This window comes from Passer domesticus, chromosome 1 (assembly GCF_036417665.1).
Source record: "Passer domesticus isolate bPasDom1 chromosome 1, bPasDom1.hap1, whole genome shotgun sequence".
NCBI classification, from domain to species: domain Eukaryota; kingdom Metazoa; phylum Chordata; class Aves; order Passeriformes; family Passeridae; genus Passer; species Passer domesticus.
In genome coordinates this window covers 66,734,811-66,759,874 of record NC_087474.1, presented here as the reverse complement: position 1 = coordinate 66,759,874, position 25,064 = coordinate 66,734,811, and the positions used below count along the sequence as shown (strand labels likewise).

The window sequence follows — 25,064 nt, the reverse complement described above, 5'->3', positions numbered from 1 at the left end:
GAATTCTGTACATGGGGTTCGGGAGTCCCAAGATGGAGGGATTTGGGCATGCCCTGTCCTTCTTCTTTCTTCTCCTCGGCATCCATGTTCAGGATGATGTTGGCATGTGTGGATTGGTTCATAGTAAAGGTGCACTTGCCAACAAGGGCAGAAAGTATTGGAAATTAAAGGTAAATATCTAATACGTAGTTTTCACTATAAAAGAGACAACCGCCCTGTGGACGGGGGAGAGTGCCCTTGGCTGTCTTGCTGATCAGACCTCGGCTAGACAGACAGAAAAACTTTGTAGATAAGAAGCAATAAACACAACTGAAGACCAAAAAGCAAGAGTCCAGACTCCTTCTTCGAAAGCGCGGCCTGTCCAGAACCACCTTTTCCCGTGCTGGGGCAGAGACAAGTAACAGCTGACCCCGGCAGTTTTAATCTCAAGTAAAATGTGCAGACTTTATGCAGCAAAGGATCACAGGATTTTAAGGGGAACACAACTTGTCTGTCCAGAAAAAAGAAAAATTATTTCTCTCTATGGAAGATGATCAACACTCCACCTTGTTCTCAACTTTAAAGTATTTTAAGTTCCAGAACTGAGAATATTCAGACATCTAAAACACATATCTGTTCTGGGAATTCATAATGAAGATAGAGGTAATATTTTTTCTTCCTTCTCAATCTTTCAGTCAGAAGTGATTTTTTCTTCCTATTGCCTCTGCTGTGAACTGTGGGAAATCATGCACTGAACTGCTGCTTTTTCTGTTTCCGTGCTTTTCTTCACTGGTCTGAAGGTTTCTCTTACTCTCAGATCCACCATACAATATTAGTTTTACTTGTTAGAGATTTATTTGTTTGCTGTAGAAGGTTTTACAGACTGAAAGACAACCTTGACTATGCTTCTCATTATTTTACTTTTTATTTTGAGCACCAGCTAACATGCTCCTAATGAAGCAGGACTATAAAGCTTCATTAATACTCAATAAAAGTTGTATTTGTTTGTTTGTTTGTTTTTGTTTTCTGCAGTGGTTTGATATTTTGGCTCTCTTGCCCATTGCAAACTTGGAATTCAAGTAAGCTCTGCTATTCCCTTGGCTCCATTTCCCCAGAGGTTCTTCCTTGTGCAAAAGAGCCTGTGGCTGGAAGGACTCCCAATTTTCTGCACAGTTCACTGCTGCTGCTTCCCAGCTCTCCCTGTGTCCAATTCAAGTGCAGGGTAAGCACTAGAGTGCTTTTCATGCATCACTGGCCAAAATACACAGTGGCAGAGCACATTTTGGAAGGCAAAATGTGTGCTTGTCATTGATGCATGATCTACTTTGGAAAATGGCTCATGGCACCACATACTTCTTCTTTTGTGTGTTGATCAGTATCAACTGATCAACAGTCCTCACTCATTCTTTTAAGTTCTCATTCTCTTTCATAAACCCACATAAGGTCCTATTTCCACTTGGAATACTTTGTGTATTTCAAAGTGCTTTTGGAGCTGTTTTCTGCAGGAGTTTAATATTTTGGTATGGTGTGTATAGGGGCAGCTGTTCACCAGTGCAACATGTACATTGAAGCACATTGATTTGCTTCATCATAGTGTGACTGCTGGTTGAAGTTCTTTAAACATTTAAGTCCACTGCATTCTACTGAGTTTTTAAAAGAATATGCAGTGAGGCTTGGCCACTTCTTCAATTGTGATTTTGTGCTCTAGGGTGATTCAAGATTTAACTTGTAAGTATTTCCTTACATTATTTCTGGGCTAAATCTATTTACTTACCATTTTTTTTCTCTCTTAATGTTTGCACAGTAGAGCAAAAGTTAAAGGTTATATATTCAGTGTAACTGTTGCATGTAAAGATAAGAAATGTGGCTGGAATAATGAATGAGGTTTTAGCGTTATAGTTCAGGAAGGTGACAGACATTTATTTCAAGCCACTAAGTTAAATGAGTCAGATGATTTTAAGGCGGTGTTAATGGTCTTACCTGGAAGCACTACCATGTAGAATATAATACAGCAGAGGTTGCTCAACTATATGCTTTGATCTGATTTTATTACACTACAACTTACCTTGATGCTATTTATGTTCAGAAATACTAATTTAATGGAAAAATTTAAATATATATATTTCAGTTACCTTTTTAATACTTTGAGAATTACATATTCTTTCCAGATTCTTTAAGTGTTGAGGTTTTTTTTCTCTATCTTTGTATTTCAGTTGCCATCAAGTGGGTTTCATTTGAGCCTGTGATTCGGTCCAATAGAGCTCCTAATATAAAAGCACACATACTTGTCCTTGAGCCTGTTTCTGTGAACACAATCCAGGTTAACCCCCCCCCCCCCCCGCCGCTATCTCCATTAGATTAAACTATTTATGCTAGCCCTATTTTGATAAAACCAGGCAAGGGAATGGCTGCATGTTTAGCTGGCCTGCTAGATTTGGAAGAAAATATAAAAAAATATATTTGCCTTCCCAGAGCTACAGGTACCCTGCACATCCAATGAAAAGTTCCTCAATCAGTGTTTATTTCCAACACACATGGGAATCATCAGGAAACCCTCTGAAGAATAAAATGCCCCATTTTCCTTGCTGTGCTTTGTCTGTATTAGAAAAATCACCTACCTTGAAGTGCCCTACTTGATCCTCCTATTTCTGGGGCATCTCTGAACACCTGCAGAGAAGCATGGAGCAGCACCTATCCTTGGCTGAGGGCAGAACTTCTTTTGAGAAATTTGGCTGTACCCGGCTGCTTTCTTAATTGTAGAGAGGGGGGCCAGTTAACATGCTGCCTCTTGGAACACATCTGCTGCATGGCCTTTCCTGGATGGGAGCAGCAGAATAGAGCAGAGGAGCTGAGGAGACCTCAACAGGCAGCTTGGGTACATCATGATACCACACCTGACCAAAGCTGCAGTGACCTCTGAGGCTGTGGGTTCTTTTGGCTCTTACAGTCAGGAAAGCCTTGATTTCCCTCCATATCCTTTTGTCTGGGAATTAGGAGTTCTAGTGTACAAATGTAAGTGTACAAAAGTGCCAGCGGAAGGCAGAGTTGGGGAGGGCTTTGAAGGATCTTTTAAGTGAAGACAAGAAATTTGAAAAAAAAAAACAACTGTAGGATTTTCTTAATGTAATGAGATGGTGGGGGTGCCTAGCACTGATGGCAAAAGTATTTATTGTGACTTGAGTTAATAGAGAATGTGACAGAATGAGAACTCTAGCTGCATGGACAGTCATACCTCAGGCAAGGGGAGAGGAAGACACGAAAAAGATTAACACTGATTTGTGAGCTTAAAGATGAGCTTAAATTTGTGAGTGGCATTTTGGAATCTGAAATTGCCACTTTTACATCATATCTGTCCTGTTGTTACCTGTATTATTAAAAGAGATGGTTTTATAAGTAATTGTTTAATCACTGTATATGATTAATTCTGATGTTTCTTTGCAGCAGACTGCTGGAATGGTAGTTCAGGCTGCTGCCACAGAGTGTCTCTCCCTAGTACAGCATGGCACCCTTTCTGCTATGACCCACATCCTCTCCCTGCTGATAATTACTTTCTCTTATCTGGTGAAGAAAATTCTTTTCAAAGGATTCCTTTGATTAAGGAAATTCAATAATATGATATCTAGATAATATTAATGCTTTCCTGCTTAAGTCTTCTCACTTACTGTTTGAACAGTACATTATTCCATAGTTTCTTAAGATCAGCATCTTTGGAGTTTCATGGAAGCTCTACTATCAATTAATTAACATTTTTTATGTTCCAGAAAAAAATATTTGAGAAAAGTAAATCTCTGTGTTATTATTTCAGAAAACATCCCTGCCCATCACTTACACACACGGATTTAATGTAAATCCTTGTGAGTATTTACCTGAAGAAAAACCTTCCACTTGGACTTTCTGAGCTCATCTCGCAAACTGTCATTTTCATGCTCAGCAAAACGGACAAATTAAAGAGATGTTCAGGAAATTAAGGTCCTTTTGACGCTACGAGCAGCAGCTAAAATGTGTGATTGTTAATAGTTTCCACCAGATGGCTCCCAAGGCTCAGAGGTGACGCAGGGCCAAGCACACAGACAGGATTTGGTTCATGACCAGCGATTCTGTCATGTCATAAACCACTCCTGCAAAGAACAACAGAGTTGCAACTTTAGCCCAGACTCCGACGACGATCAGCATCACCACAGGGAACATGTACATCAAGAACAGTGTTCTATAATGCACCTGTGAGCACACATGCAGGGAACAAATGAAAAAACATAGTGACCAGCAATGATTAAACCAATTCAATGGTTCCTTAAAGCAATTTCTTTTAACAACCTCTGATCAGATCTGTTGTTATCTCAATCCTCTGGGTACTACCGAAAATGTCTGTTGGGGTTTAACCCCAACCAGCAAGAGCCATGTAGCTGCCACCTTGCTACCTTCACCCTGGTGGAAAGAGAATTGGAAAGAAGAGGCAAAGCTCTTGGGTTGAGATGAGAACAGTTTAATAGCTCAAACAAAATAAAATGTGCTACTACTTCTACTGACAATTGTAATTGAAAAGAGAGACAAGGAGCAATAAAACCCAATAGAAACAAGTGATGCACAGCACTATTGCTCACCACCCACTGACTGATTCCCAGCCCATCTGCCAGCAGTGATCTGCTTCTCCCAGCCAGTTCTCCCAGGTTTACATACTGGACACAGTGCCCTGTGGTCTGGAATATCCATTTGGCCAGTTCAGGTCAGCTGTCCTGGCCATGCTCCCTCCCAGGTCCTTGAGCAGCTCCTCACTGGCAGAGCACAGGAAACTGAAAAGCCCCTGGCTCAGGGTAAACAGCGCTGAGCAACACCTGAGCCATCGGTGTGTTACCAACATCAGTCTCATCCTGAATTCAAAGCATCACACTGTACTGGCTAAGAAAAAGCTAACTCTATCCCAGCTGAAACCAGGACAGATCCTTTTATTTATTTCTTCCAGAAAGGAAGAAATATGACAATGAATCTGTTAAAGAAAATTTATTCATTTAAGAAATGAACTTTCTGTCTCAAATTATAAACCCAGCTTTTATCACAAGCTCAGTCAGAGGCCTTTACTTTATTCAGAATTAGAATATCAGTGTTCTGAAGAGTAGACAAAAAGTTAACAGTGATGGTTCTGATAGATGAAGAGTTAGGACATAGGTATTGTCTTTTAAAAGTAGTTGCCTAATTTACAGTGTGAACAGGTTTTGGTTTTTGGTTAAATATTTAGGATTCTTTTCCCCCCCCAGCATGCATTTTAGGCACTTTTGGGGAATTATAATTAGGTAATATTATTATTATTATTATTGTTCTGGGTTATTCTGTTTGGAGTTGGTTTTGAATCTCACATTTATTTGAAGCTCTAGTGTATGATTAAGGCAAATTACACTCTTGTGATGGCAGTGCAAAAAAGCCCCTACCTTTGATGTGTTCAACACTGACTCTACTGTGAACTTGAAATCTTGGTCTGACTTATGGGCTGGGGTAGATTTCATATTTTCTAATAGGTGTAATTTCCTCTAGTGCAGCATTGTAATATGCCTGCTAAGATCAAGCAGCAAATTCTACCTGAAATCATTGAATTGCAACTCAGTAGTTGATATAGTAGTTGGAAATGGTAAGTGTGCATGTGGGCCAGTGGTACACTACCTGGTGTGCCTGTCATCCACATAGTCACATCCTTCCTCTAATTTAGAAAACTCTGGAGACAATGACAAAGATAGCTCATCTTTGGAATAGTTTATATCTGTGTCTACCAACAAAACAGATGCCTATGTCAATTAATCTAGATTATTTAAAGCACTTTTGCTCATCTGTATTATTTTTCTCTTCCCTTACATGGAAAAACTTAGTATCTAGTAAATTCGTTATGGGAACTATAGTTATCTCACTTTTTCAAAAATCTTTTCTAAATTTAAAGCAAAAAGAAGATATCCTGAGTAAGATTTAACTGATACTTCCATAAGATGCAGATCATTCTACTATTAGAGTCAAAAATAGTGAGAGATGTTCACAGCAATTCAATTAAATATGAAGGGCTACATATTCTGTAAAGTGAAATTTTTGATGAACAAAGCCTTTCATAAAAAGTAAACATTTGAAAAGATAATATTTCCTTTCTTTTATAATTTTTACTTTCATTTGAGGATTGACATTATTTCATGTTAACTAATGCATAAATACACACTTTTCTTAATAATAGGAATTTCCTTAACATTTATGTTTGTTGTCTGTGAATCAGAGATTGAGCACACCAGCCCCAGCGCTACACTGCTGTTTGATATAGGGCAAATATAGTGAGTGCTACCAGGATAGATCTGTAACCCACTGTTCCCACCTGTGTCCTGTTCTTATTTTTGTGCTGCCCCAGATGTTTGAGAAACATTGTTTTTGCAAATGAGAGCTATGGTCACTTGTCACACTGAGATACTCTCTGTCATTTGAGGTCAGCAGAACCTGAGCAGATGCTCTCCTTTCTGCAAGTGCAATAAACACAATTAAACCTTTAATTGATGCACTTGTAAATGCAAACAGTAGTTTCATTCCTATGTGGGGGAAATAAGCGGTCTCCTTTACTGAGATCATTTGAAGGGAATCGTAAGACTCGAAAGTATGTGGTCAAATAGTGAAAGAACCCTTGTGAAAGGATACATTTGCAATCCTGGACAAATAATGAAAGAGATGGAAAAAATGGTGTCTCTGAAATACCACCTTTCTTTCCTCCCTTCCCCTTTTTAAATGACAGTGACAATCAGTAATGTTCTTCAGGCACACTGCCAACAAACTTTCTCAAAATTTCTCATTAATAATTGAAAGTATTTATTGTACATTTCTTCCAAGTCAGGAGTAAAGGAAGTAGTACTAAAAAAGTGAATGCATGATGAAGGGGAAGCTCTCTAGGTCTTCTCCTCAAGTAATGGAAGCTGGGGCTCTGCACGATGGCACTCCGAGGGAAATTGGTCAAGTAGAACAGCGTGAGGTGATACTTGTGTCTGCCTTCACATTTTATGCAGTTTGTAGCAAATGCTGTGAGATGTGTCAGTGAAAGAGGTGTGAGTGTTCTGTGCATGAACTGGGGTTGCCTTGGGGCTGTAAAGACTACAAGATTAAAATAGGATGATGTATTATGATAGAAATATGTGTGAATGCAATGGCAGGTTGAACTCAGCCTTAATGAAAACATGTTATGATTTATTTTTTTATTTTCTGTTTTACTTTAGAAGCACAATTATACTAAGGGTTAGGACCAGATAATTAGAAATGTATGTATTGCACTTGTTTTGTGCCATCAAATAACATTCTATTTACTATAGTAATATCTTCCATTTTATATAGAGCTGAACTTTTCCATGGAATGGAGATTTATGGAATTTCTCATTTAAGAAGTGTTCTAGGATCTGTGTTGCTCAGCCCTAAAGCCAGTCATTCATGCACCTAGGAAGTACAATTAGTCTGTTTTCATATAAGGGGATGCTGGTTCAGAACTGCACTGATCTGAGCCCACATGTGGAATCAGAAATCCTGTGCTCAGATTGAACTTGAATAGGCTTTGCTTCTTTCTCTTGCAGTAGGTTTATATTGCTGTCTCACCAATCTCTGTGGAGTCAGCTCAGTTCTGATGGTATTAAAATGACCCTTGAATGTTCCTTCAGATATATCTCAGTTTTCATCTCTGTAAGATTTTGTATGAAAATAAACTCTAACAGTTATTATTTCTAAAAGGAAAAGAAAACCCAACCCAACAGTGTTTCTTCCACTTTGATTCTTGTATCTTTCTCCTTGATTTTCCACAATGCATTTTCCAATGTATTTCTCAGACACAACCATGTATGGGAGACATGGTATATGTATATATTATTTCCCAGCATTTTCCAAACTGCTCAGCGAGCCTGTCATGAAAAACAAAATTAATTTCTAAGTAGAAAGTCTGGGCCTCTAGAACATAACTGACAGTTTTAAAAGTTTAAAACCTTTAAAATTAGTTTTGGCTTTACTTAGTCTAGAAGGAATAGAGCATTGTGTGCCTTTTGCTTATGCTTACATTTACATTAAGATGAAGGCATGATTTGTTTCCCATCCCTGAACCAAATTACAAAGATTTTCTGTTATAACAAAGCTTCTGGCTGGTGCTGAAAAACAATAACTCTGTACAACAGGAAGAGACAATTACGATGTGCATGACATACAGTCACCAGTGGTCTTGGGATACTCTTTTTGGTAAAAGAACAACAGACAGGAATGAGCAAGACATCCCAGTTCCTACATATTTGCTCTCGAGTCCTTTGATGAGAGAGTTTTGCACTGCTGGCTGTAAAAAAAGGGGTGGGTGCCTCAGTGGAGGACCCTTGACTGAGGAGCTTCTGTCCAGAGAGAGGGAAGAGGCATTTGCCATCATTCCGTAAAACCTGTCTGCTTTTCCTTGACCTGCATCATGACACCTGTGGAATTTTTAATTTTTATTTGGTAGGTGTTGGTGTCGATGGCATAGGGTACAGAAGTACCTTGTTTTCTAGGTTTTTTTGTGGTTTTTTTTTGTTGTTTTGGGGTTTTTTTGGGTTTTTTTGGTTTTTTGTTTTTTGTTGTTTTGTTTTTTGTTGGTTTTTTTTGGGGGGGTTTTTTTAATCAACACAATTTACTGTACTAGAAACTAGTATGGAAACAAAGTAATTGCATATTCCACTTCCTTCAAACAAAGCCCACATGCTGTGCCGTGGTAAGGCTGTCATGTCAGAGCTAGGTATATAAAATAAGAGGTGCTTAGAGGTCTGAGAGGTGCTAAATACTCACAGCTCAGCACTTTTGAAATAGAGTGCAGTCTGGAATATGTGAACACTCCCTAGATGCTTTGCTCTGAACATAGAAACCCTGCTGAAATCACAGAGCACACCCATACATGGCTTAAAATTTAAGCTTTAGAAGGCTGGCAAAATATTTGCGTGCTTCTGTATTCCATGACTGCTCTTATGTAAAAATGTCTCTACATAAAAAAAAATTGTTATTTTTTCTCCTCCTTCACTTCAGGTAATATAGGCATAAAGAGTTTCAGCTCATCAGATCTGACTGATGTAAACTAAATTTTGGTATTATGTGCAGTCAGTATACCACTGTGGGGCCTTCAAGTCACAAGAAGAAGTTGTTTTTTAACTGGGGGGTATGTTTTATCATGTTCTTACATTCCTACATTGATGGCAAAAAGAGGAATTATTTTAATAACCTGCAGATACTTTTTCTTTTTTTTTTTTTTTTTTAGTTTTTGGAGCAGGAATGGCATGCTTCTAGGAGCACTAAATAGGAGGGATGATCTACTTCAATTTAAAACCACAGGCAAACTGAACCTACTTTTTCAAACCTCAGTCCAGAAAGCAATCCCATTAAAATGTGGTCTTGAAATCTTAATGTGTCTTTTATACAAAATTGCTGTGCCAGGAAGAGGTGAAGAAAGATGTCATCTGACACTGGGCAAAGTCCCTCCACATGGGCAAGCAGCCTCTCTGGGCCAATTTGTGACGTGACAAGGAAATGCAATGTTGTTTTCCATAGTGTAATGTCTTCAGCTTTTTCTTAATTTATTATTTTTTCAGTTTCTGTTGAATCAGTTAAACTCTGGAGCAAGAAAGTTTATTACCTCATCCTGCACCATTCTGAACCCTGTAGTGCTGGCAATAATACCTGTCCTGGGAAGCTTGACTTCTTCCATCTCTTGTCACCAGGGACTCCTCAGGAACTGGTGTAGGTACATTATGCTACCTAGGCAGAATTGCAGAGCAGAAAAGGCTATTTGCAGTCATTCTGGAGTGAATCTGTTCGCATTACTGCGATACAATGGGAGTTGAGGGGAGTGGGCAGTCTTACTGAAAAACTGCAAACTGTGAAAGTTTTTTGAACCATCTTGACGACTGTTCTAACGCTGTCACAGTTTTGTTCAAATGTGAATCAGACTTATTCATTTTAGATCACATTGATAAAGATATCACCTAGCATAGCTGGCTTGTGATCCAATGAAACAGGCTGCATTTGTGCCTTTACCTATAAATTCTATTAATTTGTTCTACCTCAGAGATACTGTTTGCACCTTCAAACTACGTGCTGCAAGCACAAAATGGGAAGTGCTTGCAGGATCTTGAGAGTTGGAAGAAGTAACATTCACTTTTCCAGTTTTTCATCTGAAACAGGCAAAGAAAACAAATGTAATTGATGTAAAAAGACCTGTCAGCATTATCTCCATGTGTGTTACAAAAAATATTGCCTGTATACTGTATAATATACTGCATGTTTTAAACACGTTAAATATAATATTTCATATAAAGCGTGATGCTTAACCTGGAAATCAGTCTAAATTATTGAAAATACCAACTGTATTTTTCAGATTTGCAAGAAGTGGAATTTGTGATGAAAATCAAGACTTACTGTTAGAAAGGATGCTATAGATGGTCTAACAAGTCTGTGGTGTATGTGCCTTCACGCCTGTCACTTCTCTGCAGCTCCTTCTGGCAGGGGCAGCTTGCAAACACTCCTTACAAAGCAGAAATGGCAGCCCCTCTGCTGAAGGATGATCTCCCTGAGCTATGGTTTATTTATGGTTTATGGTATTTTACAAGATTTGCTTCCAGCCAAGTGGAAGAAGTGGCACACAAGTGATAGGAGGTTCATTCTAAGTGACACACTTAAATGTCTGCAGAGCTGTTTCAACATTGGATTCCCAGCTTTCTCTGTATTTTCTATTTCCTTCAGCATAAATCAGACAAAGCTTGTGTACTGAAAGCAGTGGCTACAAAGGCACATGTTGCATAATTTTGCTCCTGTGTTGGGGTCCCACTATCCAAGTGTTTGAAGCACTGTGCTAGGCAAGCATACAAAGTCAATGTTAACAACCTGACCGATACCTAAAAGTACCCTTTGTTCTTGTGTGTGGCTTAAAAATCTCTTCTGAAATTTGAAATTTTATGGTACATTTGACCTTTAATAATGACAGTGATTTAATGTTCTACTAAAAGGCCATTATTGTGGTGGAGAATCCATGTACCTAGAGGAACAGTCTGGGTCTTTGTTACTGAGCCATACTACTATTTTTAGGTAAGAAAAGTTGTGTTTAGCAGCTTCCCAGTCTGGTGTTTCTTGATGGAGATGCTAATTTCCTAGAGAGAGAGCTCCAGGAATACAGCTTTTAAATATTGATAAAAATCAGGAGCTGTACCTTCTCTGAAAAGAGACAGACAAAGATGAAATTGCAACATAAAAATGCACGTAGCATATTAGAACTCCAGGCCGCTCTGGGTCTGTGTGGGGTCAGGCCAGCTCTCTGCCCATGTTCAGCTGTAAATATTGAGCATGCCAACACGTCGGTGCCATGCAAGGGTCCTCATGCCTTCAACCCCACCGCCAGGATGTTGTGATAGGAGGAGAGAAGCTGCTCCCAGGGCAAGGTGTGAAGAGTCCCTGAATCCCTCGGACACTTACGACCAGAACCTTCCCCGCGGGGTAGATGCCTTTCCCCTAGGCAGCCAGATAGACCGATGGGCTGGGAGCGGCATCCCTCCTGCCGTGGCTGTTGGAGGAGCGGGAGGCACGGCCGCACACAGAGCACACTCACACGTGCCCGTGCCCGTGCCCGTGCCCGTGCCCGTGCCCGTGCCTACCCCGGCCCGGCCCGGCTCGGCCGCCGGGTCCGCCCCGCCGGCGCTGGGAGCACCCGGGGGCGGGGGAGCTGCTCCCCTGCGCGCCCGCCCCGCTGCCGCCGCCGCCCGGGGCTGGACGCCGAGGCATGAAGAGGAGGAACCACGCCGGCGGGCGGGCTGAGGCGGGTTCGGGCCCTCTGCGGCTGCGGACCGGCCGCCCCATGCGGGCTCCATCCCCCGTTGGCGGCCGCTCGCCAACGCTGCCGCCCGCGCCGGGATGGAGGCGCAGGGCAGCCGCCGGCGGCAGCTCCCCGTCCTGCTGCTCTGGGGTAAGTGGCTGCCGGGGCTGCCGGGGCTGGCCGGGGCGTCCCGGCAGCGTGCGGTGGGGCTCGCCGCTACCGCCCCGGGACTGCTGCAGCCGGACCGGCTGAGCATCCTCGCGTGTGCGCGAACCCGAGGGCAGTGCTTCAAGCCGGGGCGGGGGGCTGAAGTTCGGGGAAGGCAGGAGAGCCCCCGCTTTGGATAGAGCATCCCTTTGGGAGGGGGTCTCTGGCCGTCCCTTGCCGGCGGGTCGGGACGCAGGGGGATTGCTTTCCCTCCCGGGCTCTCCATCCCGAGCATAGCGGCAGCTTCGCAGCGAGAGCGTTCCGGCCGCGCCGGGCGGGCAGCGGGGCCGGGCGCAGCGTCAGGGCCGCTTGGTCCCCTTCAGCATCGCGCCGACATCGCCGAGGGGAGTCCCCGAACAAGGCGTCCAGGCCCCAGGGAAAACGATCTCAAACTTCTCGCCTTAGTCAGGCTTTCCGTCTTGGATCCCACATGGATTCTGGGGAGGTGTGTTTAGCTGTTGGGGAAGGCTTTTTCCTGCAGACTGAAGGGCTGGTTCTGTTAGAGTAGTTGAGTTCCAAGCACAGAGTTATCAAGCACAGGTATCCTTCAGATCTTTCAATTCGAGTGCCTCAGTGGCTAGAAAAACTACTTTATTGTTCCTTGTCAGGTAGATTGTTTTAGGGCTCTCAGATTTAATGTGTTGCAGTCATCTAAAGTTGCCAGAAGTTGGCTCTAATCATCTTCACTCAACACTGAACAAAGAGATGCAGTTGATTCCCTGTGAGTCACACTTAAGGGACAAAAATTCAGGCCTGGTACCTTTAAAAGATGTATTTGAGGACTTCAGAACTTTGTTTGCTATTTTAAACCCCTTCCAAAGTACGAAACTGGTAAACATTGCACATATTTCTGTGAAAAAACCCACAAACAAAAGGACAGTATTGACAGTGTTCAGTAGCATCATCCTTAGCTGGTCTGTCAAAAGAATGACATGTCACATGGCACAAGTTTTTGATTCTCTGTGGCTTGAGGACTTCTAAAATTTTACCTTAGTTGCTCAGATTTCTGTTAAACCTCAGCTGTAAAGGAATAAAAAGATGGCCCGCACTTGTCTTGACATGAGAAAGATTTATGCAATCTTGACCTTAGGGAACTAGGCAATAATCTTTTTGTATGGGGTGACTTCTTGATGTTACTGTGATTTTTGCAAAGGAGAATTACCCACTGGAGATTTATTTTCAGAGCTTTACTAGAGTGAAGGACAGTGTTCCTGTGGCTCAGGAAGCTACAGAGGACATTTTTCACCAGAGAGGCACAGATAAATCGATTGCGCTAGACATTTTTAACTGTGCTAGTTCCATTCCTGATAGAATAACACATACAAAAGATTTTAAGAATATCTGTTAACTGATAATACATTACTTTTGCTTGGAATTGGAAAGAGTAGATATAATCAAGATCTAATGAAATGAGACTGATTTCGTAGTAGAAAAACCTTAGAGTTCTAGGATGTGAAATCAAGGTTTTTTAATAAGAAAAGCCTAAAGTGGTAGAAAATTTATTCTTTGGGAATGCAAATGCAGTTTTAAAACTAGTTATTTTGGAAAAAAATTTACTTTAATTGAATGATCATAATGGCTTCTTTTGATTAAGCAGAGAGCTGTGACCTCTACCATTTAGGTGAAACCACCATTCCTCAGTGTTAAGCTCACTGAAGGCAGTGGGAAGCCCATCTGGGTGGGGTGTGAGGCTGTACTTCTGTAACCTCAGGCGACTACTTTCTGTATCTTTCTGCCTGGGACTTGACACATTAGCTCTATGCATAACTACTTGTTGTGTTGTCCATCCTTAGTGAGGATGGCAAAAAATGTAGTGTGTTCATTCAGTAGGAGAGGTTGGATTTGCTGAGTGTGGAGGGGAAAGAATGCATCAGCTGAGGTACTTGGTACACAGACATGCATGCCATCAGTCAAATGAAGTGCAATGACATCCGGAATGGGGCAGAACTGGAAACGCCAGCTGTCAGGTGAAATCTCTGATTTGCTTAGCAGAGCTGTAGATACTTAAAAGACACCTACTAACTGTAGAATCGAAGCACCTAAGAAATAATCTAAGAAATAGTGTTACATTTGCCATCATCCAAAATTCTCTTAGTATACTTCTATGTATGGAAACTGAGGTAAGAAGAAACATAAGGGCTTGACCAGGACTTCTAACAAAGTGCTTTTTTTTTACACAGGTCATTGTTTTGGAATCGCTGCCCAAATGTTTCTCCTTCATTCTTTATGTAACACCTGCATTTCAGTGGTACTATTTGTATTTTGTCGCCGCAGACCCCCAGCTGAGTAATCATTGACTCCATGATTCCAGAAGGCTGATCAATCACTTGATTATACTATATCATACTATATCATCTTATACTATACTATACTTATTAAGAAACTCATAACCCTTACCAACAGTCGGATACAGCTTTGATCTAATTGGTCAATCAATCCAAACACCATCCAGTGTCCAATTAAGAAATCACCCTTTGGTAAACAAATCTCCGTAACACATTCCACATGTGCACAACAACAGGTGCAGCAAGTGGAGATAAGAATTGTTTCTCATTCTTTTCTCTGATCTTCTCACAGCCTTCCCCAGGAAAATGCCTGGAAAAGTCATCTGTTGCTCTCTGTGGCCAGAGAGCTGCTGCCACAGTATTTGAGTTAAAAGATGCTACCAGAGTAAAGTTGGGTATTTTTTAAATTCTAGAGTAATCTTTCTCAATATATTTATATAAACCCATATCAAGAGAAATGGTATGATCCTTATCTGGAGCGGTTCTTGTATGCAGATTTCAAAGATAGTCAGTAGGTTTTTGCATTTCATAATCCTTTTTTCACAGGGGTTAGCCAAGCTTAGTGCTTTGGTCACAGGTGAGCAGCTGGACAGTTGGAAACAGCCTGGTCCCAATTACATTTTTATTTTGTTTTAAAGACTATACCTCATCTGCAAACAATAATGAAAAGCTGTGTATAAAGGTCCAAATTCTGTAAGGTCCTGAGCTCCCCTTGTGTGAAACATGGCATATGTAAGTCCTGAAGAGTTTGGATTCCAATGATGAAAAAATATATCCAACAGGGAATAATTTCAGCAAGTTAAAGTTTGAAAACCAAATCAAGTGATTTTTTTCCCATAATTTTCTTATGAATATCATGCTGTTCTGCAGCTGCAAAGGGTCAAAAAAAGAAAGGGAATACCGTCATAGGAGTTCTGAATTTAATAGACCCAGGCGAGTGTGTGTGTGTAAAACAAATAAACCTTTGCAAAACAGAACATCTTATTCTGAGACCGACCACAGAGTTCTGACAAAAACACTTCTCTACCAAAATGATGCTTCATATTCTAAAGATGTGATTTTCCACAATAGGCAAGCACAAAGACAGGCAGCAGACCCAACCCAACATCCATCCTGAAAGCAAAGCATCTGGTATAAATGCAGCCTGTGTTGCAATTTGCTGTTGGATCCAGGCATTCTTCCACCACCCTTCACCCTGTTTGTGTCTCCTAATTCTTTTATTCGGGAAGGTGTTGCTTCTTTCCTAAGATTTACATGTGCAACAGGGGACAGGTTCATACCAGTTCCCTTGAGAGGGTGAATGGCAGGACTGTCCCTGTGGTGGTAAGTGGACTGCAGGTGGTAGCACAGAGCATCCTATCTCCAGCTGGCTTGGTCCCAGCTCTCAGGAGGAATGGCACTCTATTTTTGAAGGTAACTCCAGGCTTTTAAACCCCGATTTACAGCAATGAGATCTAATCCTGGAAACCATTTAGCTAATGTAAACTCTTGCTACTAAATTAGTAAGATCTCACTATCTACATCCCCTTTAATGTTTTAAATACCTTTGGTGTCTCAGGGCTTTGCCTGTAGCTTTGTTTTGCCTATGAGGCAAAACACTTTGTTTTGCCACTGTGTGTCTCTCACACTGTGTGATGGTCCCTGAATGGCACCACTCTTTTAATGCCAGCCCCAGACTTGCTGTTTGATTCAGCTTCTCCCTACTTGCCTATTGCTCTTCATCATCTATATTCAGCCCTTCCTTTCCTCCCACATTTGCCTCCTTGAAGTCAGGTCATAATTGCATCAGAGACTGTGCACAAGAGACTGTGAAATGGAGATTGACTTCTACACTGAGATAGACAGGTACTGCTATGGGTAGATACACACAAACTGCACGATTTGAAGGAAAGGGTCTTGAGCTGAGCTCAAGGGGAGCTATGGGAGGTTTTGTCAGTTGAGTTGTGTTTAAGCATTGCACCACCAGTAGTTTCTTGTACTGTCTGTGTTTCAGTTTCTTCCACCTATCTACTGGTAACTGAGATGATTCATGGCTTGAATTGCAGACAAATGAATCAATTTCCAGTTTGTCTTACCAAGGAAAAAAAACCGCAATGACCGGTCCCTTACAAAACACCATTTGCTACCATCTGTGTCTTGGCTATTGAAATTAGTACTTTAGAGACGCATGAAAAAAGCAAACTGTGCTTTCATTTGGGGCTCAGAGAGATTAATTTCACGAGCATAATGAAACCTGTTTTAATTCACACCTTTTTAGTTTAGTGAAAGCTGTTACATGAACCATTTTATTTCAGAACAGAATTTAGAAGTGTATTATTTTGTGTTTTATGGAAACAGCCTGTCTTTTTTAAAATAAGAATCTCTTCAGTCAGGCTTTCATTGAAATAAACTGGAAAATATAAATGAAAAAAATCACATTATTTTAATGTGAATATATATGTAGAGTAACCTGAAAGCTGCTTGAAGGACTCCTAGTTCTTCTGTGTAAATGTGCAAGTATGAGGAAAGAAAGGAGTAGCAAAGTGGAATAGGAGAAAGGTGCCCTTTCACAAGTTTTTAGTCTTAATCTCCCTTCATATGTTGGCTTCCTTGAAACCAGTCTGAAAATAGCTTTTTTCCTTGCTAAAAACCTCAAAAGAAAGTGCAGTGGCACTGCTAGAAATGGTCCAGAGGGTGGAGAGGATTCTTTGTTCTCTTCAGAGCAGCTTAATGTGGTCTACCACGTTGTCTTGGATGAGGGACATGCCTGCATAACAGCCCTTGGCCTCAGTTTATCTCCAGGAATACAGAATTTTGCCTGTATGGAGGCAGATTGATGGCCTTCTGCAAATGGGGTGTCACTTGCTCCCCTATGCTCTGAGCCAGGGGGACTCTCACCTGAAGAGGAAGATGTGGTAGGCACTGCTGAGACCCTAGCAGAGTGCCAGGCTGATGAAAGCACATCTTGTTGGCATCTAACCAGATTAAGCTGGGTGAGCAAAGGGCTGTGCTGAAGCACTGGGCCCTACCACAAAGCATCTGTCTTAAGATTTTCACACTCTAATAAATGTGACTAATTTGCCTTTACTTTGCAGAGCATTATCTGTGGTCAGTGTCAGAATAAGTGGTGTATTTAACATTGGCCTGTAATGCCTGTCACTTATTATGTGAAATTGAATTTTTGTGGTTTCTGCCAGGCTGTTGGGGTCCACTCCGACTAGCTATGGACCCCTGCCCAGATGATAATTCATAGATGAAAGTAAAAGATTGAGATGCTCTTCTTCACGTGGGAAACATTGTCTCTTTATTCCAAGAGACACACCAGGTGGACCAACCCATGGGAGAACAAGCACTTCTCAATCTTTTGTCTATGAACTACCATGTGGGCAAGGCTCCATAGCTAGCCAGAGCGGACCCCAACAGCTTGGCAGAAACCACACTAATTCAGGTGGTGCCTAACGTGGAGCTCAACCCACAACTCTGAGATGAAGAGTCTTATGCTCTACCGACTGAGCTAGCCAGGTTTAGTAGGATGAAGTGAAGTCCCGGGGGTTTGTTAAGGGGAAGGCGGGCTAGGGATGGAGTTAGGGAGAAGGAGCAGCGAGGGGAGAGAGAGTAAGACTGAGGAAGGAGGAACTGACGAAACCAGTTTTGAGGGGTGCGAGGTTCGGGCAAAGCTGAAAGCTGCTTGTTGCTCCTCTGGTGGCTCCCTCGTGGAAACGGGTGGGCTTTCTTTTGCCACTGCTGTGGTCCAGGGCATCAGCAGCTGGGGCTCGGCGATCCACATGGCCCGCCCGCTCTTCGGGGCCCCCCTCCCCTGCCACCTCCGGGCAGGGGGTGGCGGTTCCCGGCTCCTGGCGGCTCCTGGCGGCTCCTGGCGGCTCCAAGCAGCCACGTGGCGGCCATGTGGCGCGGGGGAGCCGGCAGCTGCCGGCGGCGATCTCGAAAGCTGCGCGGGCTGCGATGGTGGCATGGCGGCGCGGGGTCTCTGTGTGGGGGTGGAGGGGCGGCCCAGGGCCGCGGATGTGGCCCCGCGCGGCTGCCCCAGGTTGCCGAAGGTGGCGCTGAAGCGGGGTTCCACGGGGTTCTGCGCTGTCCCGGCAGGGTGATGGTGTTTTCCTCTTGGGGTTGTCGGTGGTCTTGCCGTACGTTGAGAGCCATTTAAATCAGTTCGTTTGGGGGAGCTCCCCAGGGAATCCCCAGAGGGCCCCCTAAGCTGTGTGCTCGCCGGTAGCAGCAGGCAGGCAAGGAAACTCCACACGGCTTCTGAGGGTGCCGATTAGATGAGGGTTTATTGGGAGTCCCACCCCCGGGAGCAGCGTGGTTTCTAAGGGGGAAGGGGGAGAAAGGGGGTGTGCCTAGGGAGGGAAAGGCCAAGAGAGAGTCTTGTCTCCCTCGCACAGCTTCACAGGGAGATTCAAAATGAGCATGGAATAAGACTTGGGCCAATGAGATTACAGACACATGAGACTTCAGGGGAGGAACTCAGCTTGGAATAAACTGTACATTTTTGAGGGATGAGACAGAACATACCATTTAACTAAAATGTAACACCACATGAAATAATTTTGTTTCCAAATGTCACAAATGACAGATCCCTTTTGCATCCTTTTGTGTCCAGAGAGATTCATGCTAGAGAGTAATTGTTATAAAATATTATTGCATTGTTGTTGTTGTGTTAAAATACGTGATTTGACAGAGTGTGCAGCCTTTTTTCTGGGTGGCCTTCCTGCCACAACAGGGAAGAAATTTCACAGCTATAAAATGTTGTGAAGAGATGTGGGGAGATACTGGAACAAGAAATGGAACTTTGTAGAAGTCATTCAAGTGGTCATCAATAGGACACAAAGTTCAGGTTTCTTCTGAGACTTCAGCACTTGGACTTAAGCTTTGATCTGTAATCTTGTCTCGTTCATGCTCTGTGACTGGAGAGTGTCCTCAGGGCTGTTCGCCTGATGTGGCGGCGTGAAGGCCACGCGGCTGCTTGCAGTTGGTATTGTCTGAGCAGCTGTGGCTGTCTCTGGGCTACCCACACACGTGTTCTACAGCTTTGGCATGGAGGTGGCCTTTGCTTGAAGGGGATCTCAGCCTTCATGTCAGGGTTTTGCTGTCTAGCCACATGGGGCTGTGGAACGGATTTTCTTTTCATGCTTGTTTTTGACAAGTGGCTGCAAGTGTAATGCTGTCTCTCCACATCTCCTGAGTTCATGAGCTGTTCCAGCTTTACTCCTCAAGGATCTCCATGTACCAAGAACATAACTTGTCCAATTTAATATTAGAAGAGGTTTATTTAAATGTATTTAGCCATGTGCCTTGTAAACTAACACTGATAAAGCATTAAGCTTATGTTTTCAAGAGAAATAGGAAAAATAAATTTTTCTCTTTCAGTGAAGAGATGCTCAAAGCCTTTATTTCCATGGGGTTGTCAATTGTGATTCAGTATGTGTGAAATCGCCTGTATTCCTGTTTTATTTTTAGATAGCAGATCAATATTTAGTTTTATTATAAGCTGTGTCTCTATTCGCAAAGTCAGAACTTACTGTATCATGTTAAAAATAATGTAAATTGCTTACTTTTGACAGTGGACCTAGGTAAATTTGCATTCAGGTGTGGTAACCTTTGCCATTAGTAAATGTGGTAGTAAAATGTAGTAAATTATAATGAACATAATTGCAGGGCTATGTTTGGGGTGGGAATTTTTCACCATGAAACACTTAGTGATGCATAATGAAGTAGAGATAATATTGCTGGAATAGCCACCGGTCCAGTTTTTATTTAACTGGCTCCAGTGTAAACCAGAAACAGCAAAAAAGTCCGAGCATTGTGAAGTAAAGGTCAAAAGAAAATTAAGCTCCTCAAAATACTTGTTTTCTTTCTGTGTTTTGAGAGTTTTTGGAAAGAAATGTTAGTGCTCTTTTCTTGGATTTAAATATTTTTGGAAATTGGGAGAGGAATCTCTCTGTGAAGTAATGTGACATTTTAGACTTCTTATTTTCAGCGAACTTTAGTTAAGGTAGGTTCTAACTCCTCTTTGTCTTACTTTTCTGATGGAGCAGTACAGAACGGGTGGAATACGCACTGCAAGACCATAAGGATGCTTGTTGCTATATGGCTTATGCTGTTCCATGCCAAATATGCCTGTGCAATATTTAGGTTTTATTTTCCTCCCAGCTACTTCATACTTTATCATGCAGCGATTTGGAAAACAAAAACTTGTCAAAGCAATAAAAAATGCTGGTAGGAACAATGTAAAATAAACACATCTTGTCTTGGAGTAGATGTTCTAGGATTAGTCTAGAAATTATTGTAAGACCTTCTTCACCTTGTTCTACAAAAGATCTGGAAGATGTGAGAGATTCCTTCTGGTGTCAGAGTGTACCACTCCACAGCTATATAAATAAATTAAGCTCTTTCTAACTTCATGAGTGTTGTTGACACATTTCAAAACTAGAGGGAAGGGACTACTCATTCTTATGTACTCTCCTTTCTAGTTATTTCTTGCATGACTTCAAAATCCTCAGGAGGATTTCCCTCAGGCTTTAGGTGAAAAAGTTTGCCTGCCATATGGGAGCAAATCCACAGAAAATATCAACCTTAGAACATCTCTAAGACTGTGAAAGCAGGCAGATTTAAGTAAACTGTTTTGCAGGCCCATTGATAGTGTCGTAGCTAAACAAACCATGGGCCCCATTCCCAGACAGGTGGATGCCCAAAGGAGGCTGTGACCTCGTGGGAAGTTTGCAGGCTCCTGGCAGGACCTGAGACCCAGTAGAAGGACCCACGCTGGAGCAGTTCATGAAGAACTGCAGCCTGTGGGGACGACTTATGTTGGAGAAGTTTGTGGAGGGTTGTCTCCTGTGGAAGGGATGCAGCACTGGAGTAGGGGAGTCATCCTCGTGAGGAGGGAGAAGTGACAGAGACAGTGCATGATTAACTGGCTGCTGCCCCCATTCCTCATCCCCCTGCACTGCTCCAGGAGGATGAGGTAGAGAAATTAGAAGTCAAATTAAGCTTGGGAAAAAGCGAGAGGTAGGGTGAAGGTATTTTAAGAATTGGTTTTATTTCTCATTACCCAGCTCTGATTTTAATTGGTAATAAATTAAATTTATTTTACCATGTTGAGTCTCTTGCCCATGATGGTAACTGTTAAGTGATTTCTTCCTGTCCTTGACCCATGAGCTTTTAATTATATTTTGTCTCCTCCTGTCCAGTTGAGGAGGGTTGTAATAGAGTGGCTTGATAGGCACCCGGTGGAATGATCTACTCTCTGTGCCAGAAACTGTTGCTTTGCGGTCTCCTATGTTTCTGTGTACACCTAGAAAAAATTATGATGTTGAGGGATCATGCTGCTGTGCAAGGATCTGTTTTCAGTGTTTATTCCTTGGAGCAAGGGTGTTGTTGTGAAAAGCCACTCACACCTACTATGAGCAGGTACATGTACAGCAGTATAAGTAGACATGTGAAGCTCTGAAATTTTGTTAAGTGTTTCATTGTTCTTATGCCATTTAAAAGATTCTGTGATCATGTAAGTGAGTATCCAGGGCTCTGAAACCCTGGTAGTCAAGCTGGACTGCTGAGGAGAAATAGCCCACATTTGAATGGTCAGGCCAACTTAATATTTCATAGTAGGCATAGTATTGAAAGAAAACGTCACTTCACTGGAATCATGTTGGATGTAATGCCTCAGCATGGTAACATGTAACAGTATTAGGAATCTGTGAGAGGAATACATGCAGCATCAAGAGAAGGTGGATGTGCAGGGTGGGAATTTTTGTCTTCTGGTCAGAAAAGGAAAAAATAATTTTCCCAGGCATTCTATGATAGTAGTATCTTGATTTAAATGTTCTGCCCGTCAAGGGAAGAAGGAACTTTAAATGTCTTCAAGTATCCCATGGTTTTAAACACTTCCTCAGGAGGGAGTGTGCAGTGACCCTTGTCTGTGAAAACTTCATGGGTCACTTCCCCTTCCCAAAGTTATTAAAAAAAAAAAAATAGATTGCTTGACTTCTCTTTCAGGCTACCTCACAGGAGCAAACTGGAGTCTCTATTGGCCTTGAGGGACTGGTGTTTCACATTCTTTCACAGGTGGTTAGGTATGGAATAAAATCTGTATTGTGCTGACTTCTTTTCCTTACTATAGGGAAGCCTTACATTACATGACATTTTCTTTTGTGTTTTTCTGCCTTTTTGACTAATGTAGGCCTCTGTGTTGCAATAATGAGCAGCCATTAGATCAAATATGTGCATCCAGGTGGTCACATGATACAGTGTCAAGCTGTGGTCCTGGATACAGATGGCCAACTTCAGGGGCTGTCACAGTTCTCATGTGGTCTGAGGTGTGTGTGTCTCTCAACAGTAATTTCAAGCTATCTCACTGTTGAGGGCCATGAATCAGAATTATGCTGTCTCATTACGTCTCTGCTGACGTACCTTTCCCATAAATTGCACAGCTGACACATTTCACAGTTATCTTTTGGGCAGAGAGAGATCATGTTCTTCAGTTTATTTGGTCACATTTTCTGAGAGCAGATAGTGAAATAGGTACTGGCACCAGACTGCTGCTGGCTCACACTGTAGTTATGACTGATGCTGGTTTCTGCTTATGACCTTAGACAGACTTCTGACTAGTTCTGTCATTATTTCTACAGTTCATGTAAAATGGAGACCTCAGTAGCAGTACCTCACAAGGCTGTAGTGAACCTGAAGAAGTAGAGATGTTTAGGGGTGAAAAAAAGATTTTCCACTTCCATTTGCGAGAAGTGTATTTATCTGTAGTCATAAATCATGATCAACTATGGTCTTGTTCTAGATGTTACACACTTATGTAGCAACTACTGTATGCTGAGACTCAGAAGACCAGGTCTTGCAGGCAGAGTTAGATGAAAACAAGGAGCACAAAGCCTTTGGCAGGCCCATAGATACATGGTGAATAACAGTCTTTGCCTTACATCCTAGGTAACACACACAGAAGTTAATTCAGGGGATTTGGGTTTGTTAGGAATGTTGTGCTTGCCTCTGCTGGCTGTAGGCACCTCCTGATGTGTGAAATCGTCTGGAACTCTCTTCCTTCCACTTTATATTATAAAATAACCTGAGTTGGAAGGGACTCACAAGAATCGCTGAAGTCCAACTTCTGGCTTTGCATAGGACAGCCCCAAGAATCACACCATGTACCTGAGGATATTGTCCAAATGCTTCTTGAACTCTTTTAGGCTTGCTGCTGTGACCACTTCCTGGGGGAGCCTGTTTCAGTCCCCATCCCTTAGGTAAAGAACTTTTTCCTAATAACCAACCTAAACCTTCCCTTAACACAGCTTCAGACCATTCCCTCATGTCCTGTCACTGGGCACCTCAGAGAAGAGATCAGTGCCAGGCCTTCTGCTTCCACTCATGAGGAAGTTGTAGACCACAATGAGGTCTCTCCTCAGTCTCCTCCAGGCTGAACAAACCAAGTGACCTAAGCAGCTCCTCGTATGGCTTCCCCCTTCAGCATCTGGACTTCAGCAAAGCTTTTGACACCGACTCCTATAGCATGCTCCTGGAAAAGCTGGCAGCCCACAGCTTGGACAGGTGTAGTTTTTCCTGGGTTAAGAACTGGCTGGATGGCTAGGCCAGGAGAGTTGTGGTGAACCGTGTTGCAGCCAGTTGGTGTCTGGTTCTAGTGGGATTCCCCAGGGATCAGTGTTGGACCCAGTTTAATACCTTTATTGATGATCTGGGTGAGTGGATCAACTCTATACTTAGTGAATTTGTGGATGACACCAAGTTAGACGCAAATGTCAATCTGCTGGAGGATAGAAAGGCTCTCCAGAGGGATATGGACAGGCTGGATCAATAGGTTCAACAAGGCCAAGTGCCAGGTCCTACACTTCAGCCACAACAATCTCATGCAGTGCTGCAGGGTGGGGGCAGAGTGGTTGGAAACCTGTCTGGTGGAAAAGGACCTGGGGATGCTGGTCAGCAGCTGGACATGAGCCAGGATGGCTGAGAAGGCCAGTGGCATCCTGGCCTGTATTAGAAGTAGTGTGGCCAGCAGGAGTCGGGAATTGATTCTCCCCTTGTATTTAGCACTGTTGAGGCCACACCTTGAGTGCTGTGTGCAGTTTTGGGCCTCTCACTTCAAGAAGGACATTGAAGTGCTAGAACAAGTCCAGAGAAGGTCAGTGGAGCTGATGAAGGATCTAGAGGACTCCTGTGAGGAATGTCTGAAGGAGCTGGGATGTTTAGCCTGGAGAAAGAGAGGCTCAGGGGAGACCTTATCACTCTCTACAACTGCCTGAAAGGAGGGTGTAGCCAGATGGGGTTGGTCTCTTCTCCCAGGCAACCAGTGACATGACAAGAGGACACAGTCTTCAGCTGCATCGGGAGGTTTAGGTTAGAATTTCTGGATGTTACAAATAATTTTTTCACGGAAAGGGTGATATTGATATTGGAATGGGCTGCTCAGGCAGATGGTGGAGTCACTGTCCCTGGAAGAGTTTAGGGAAAGATTGGATGTGGCACTTCCTGCTCTGGTCTAGTTGACAAGGTCGTAGGTTGGACTCAATAATCTCAGAGGTCTTTTACAATATAACTGATTCTGTGATCTTTTAAGCCCTCCTTTGGATGCTTTCTAATAGCTTAATTTTTTTTTAATGTTGTGGTGCCCAAAGCTACACACAGGACTTGAGGTGAGACCACAGCAGAACAGAGCAGAGTGGGACAGTCACCCCTGGACTGGCTGGTAATGCTGTACTTGTTGCTAAATGTCATCTTTAAACTGTTTCTAATACCACAGATTTCTTTCTAATCTAGAAACAAATGTACTCCTCTTACCC

At 42.6% G+C, this 25,064-nt stretch overlaps 2 protein-coding genes across 4 annotated transcripts in view; one reads left to right on the top strand and one right to left on the bottom strand.

The window, feature by feature from the left end:
* The first annotated feature begins 215 nt into the window (after positions 1 to 215).
* The window catches only part of RAMP3 (receptor activity modifying protein 3), a 61,127-nt gene continuing 36,278 nt past the window's right edge, over positions 216 to 25,064 (top strand). The window contains exons 1-2 of one of the 3 annotated variants that reach the window (XM_064421807.1): positions 216 to 642; positions 1,012 to 1,201. Coding sequence is in view for 1 of the 3 variants with exons in the window: in XM_064421802.1 (XP_064277872.1) it covers positions 11,875 to 11,926 (52 nt within the window). In the remaining 2 variants the exon portion in view is untranslated. Of the gene's footprint in view, positions 643 to 1,011; positions 1,202 to 11,726; positions 11,927 to 25,064 lie in introns of those variants that run through there. The other 2 variants (XM_064421817.1, XM_064421802.1) reach the window with 2 other exon arrangements.
* LOC135301591 (vasodilator-stimulated phosphoprotein-like) lies at positions 8,596 to 11,831 on the bottom strand. Its single transcript, XM_064421831.1, has 2 exons — positions 11,440 to 11,831; positions 8,596 to 9,729 (listed from the first exon to the last, which is right to left on the bottom strand). The coding sequence occupies exons 1-2, from the start codon at positions 11,829 to 11,831 to the stop codon at positions 9,726 to 9,728; spliced, it is 396 nt and encodes a 131-aa protein (XP_064277901.1). The 3' UTR covers positions 8,596 to 9,725.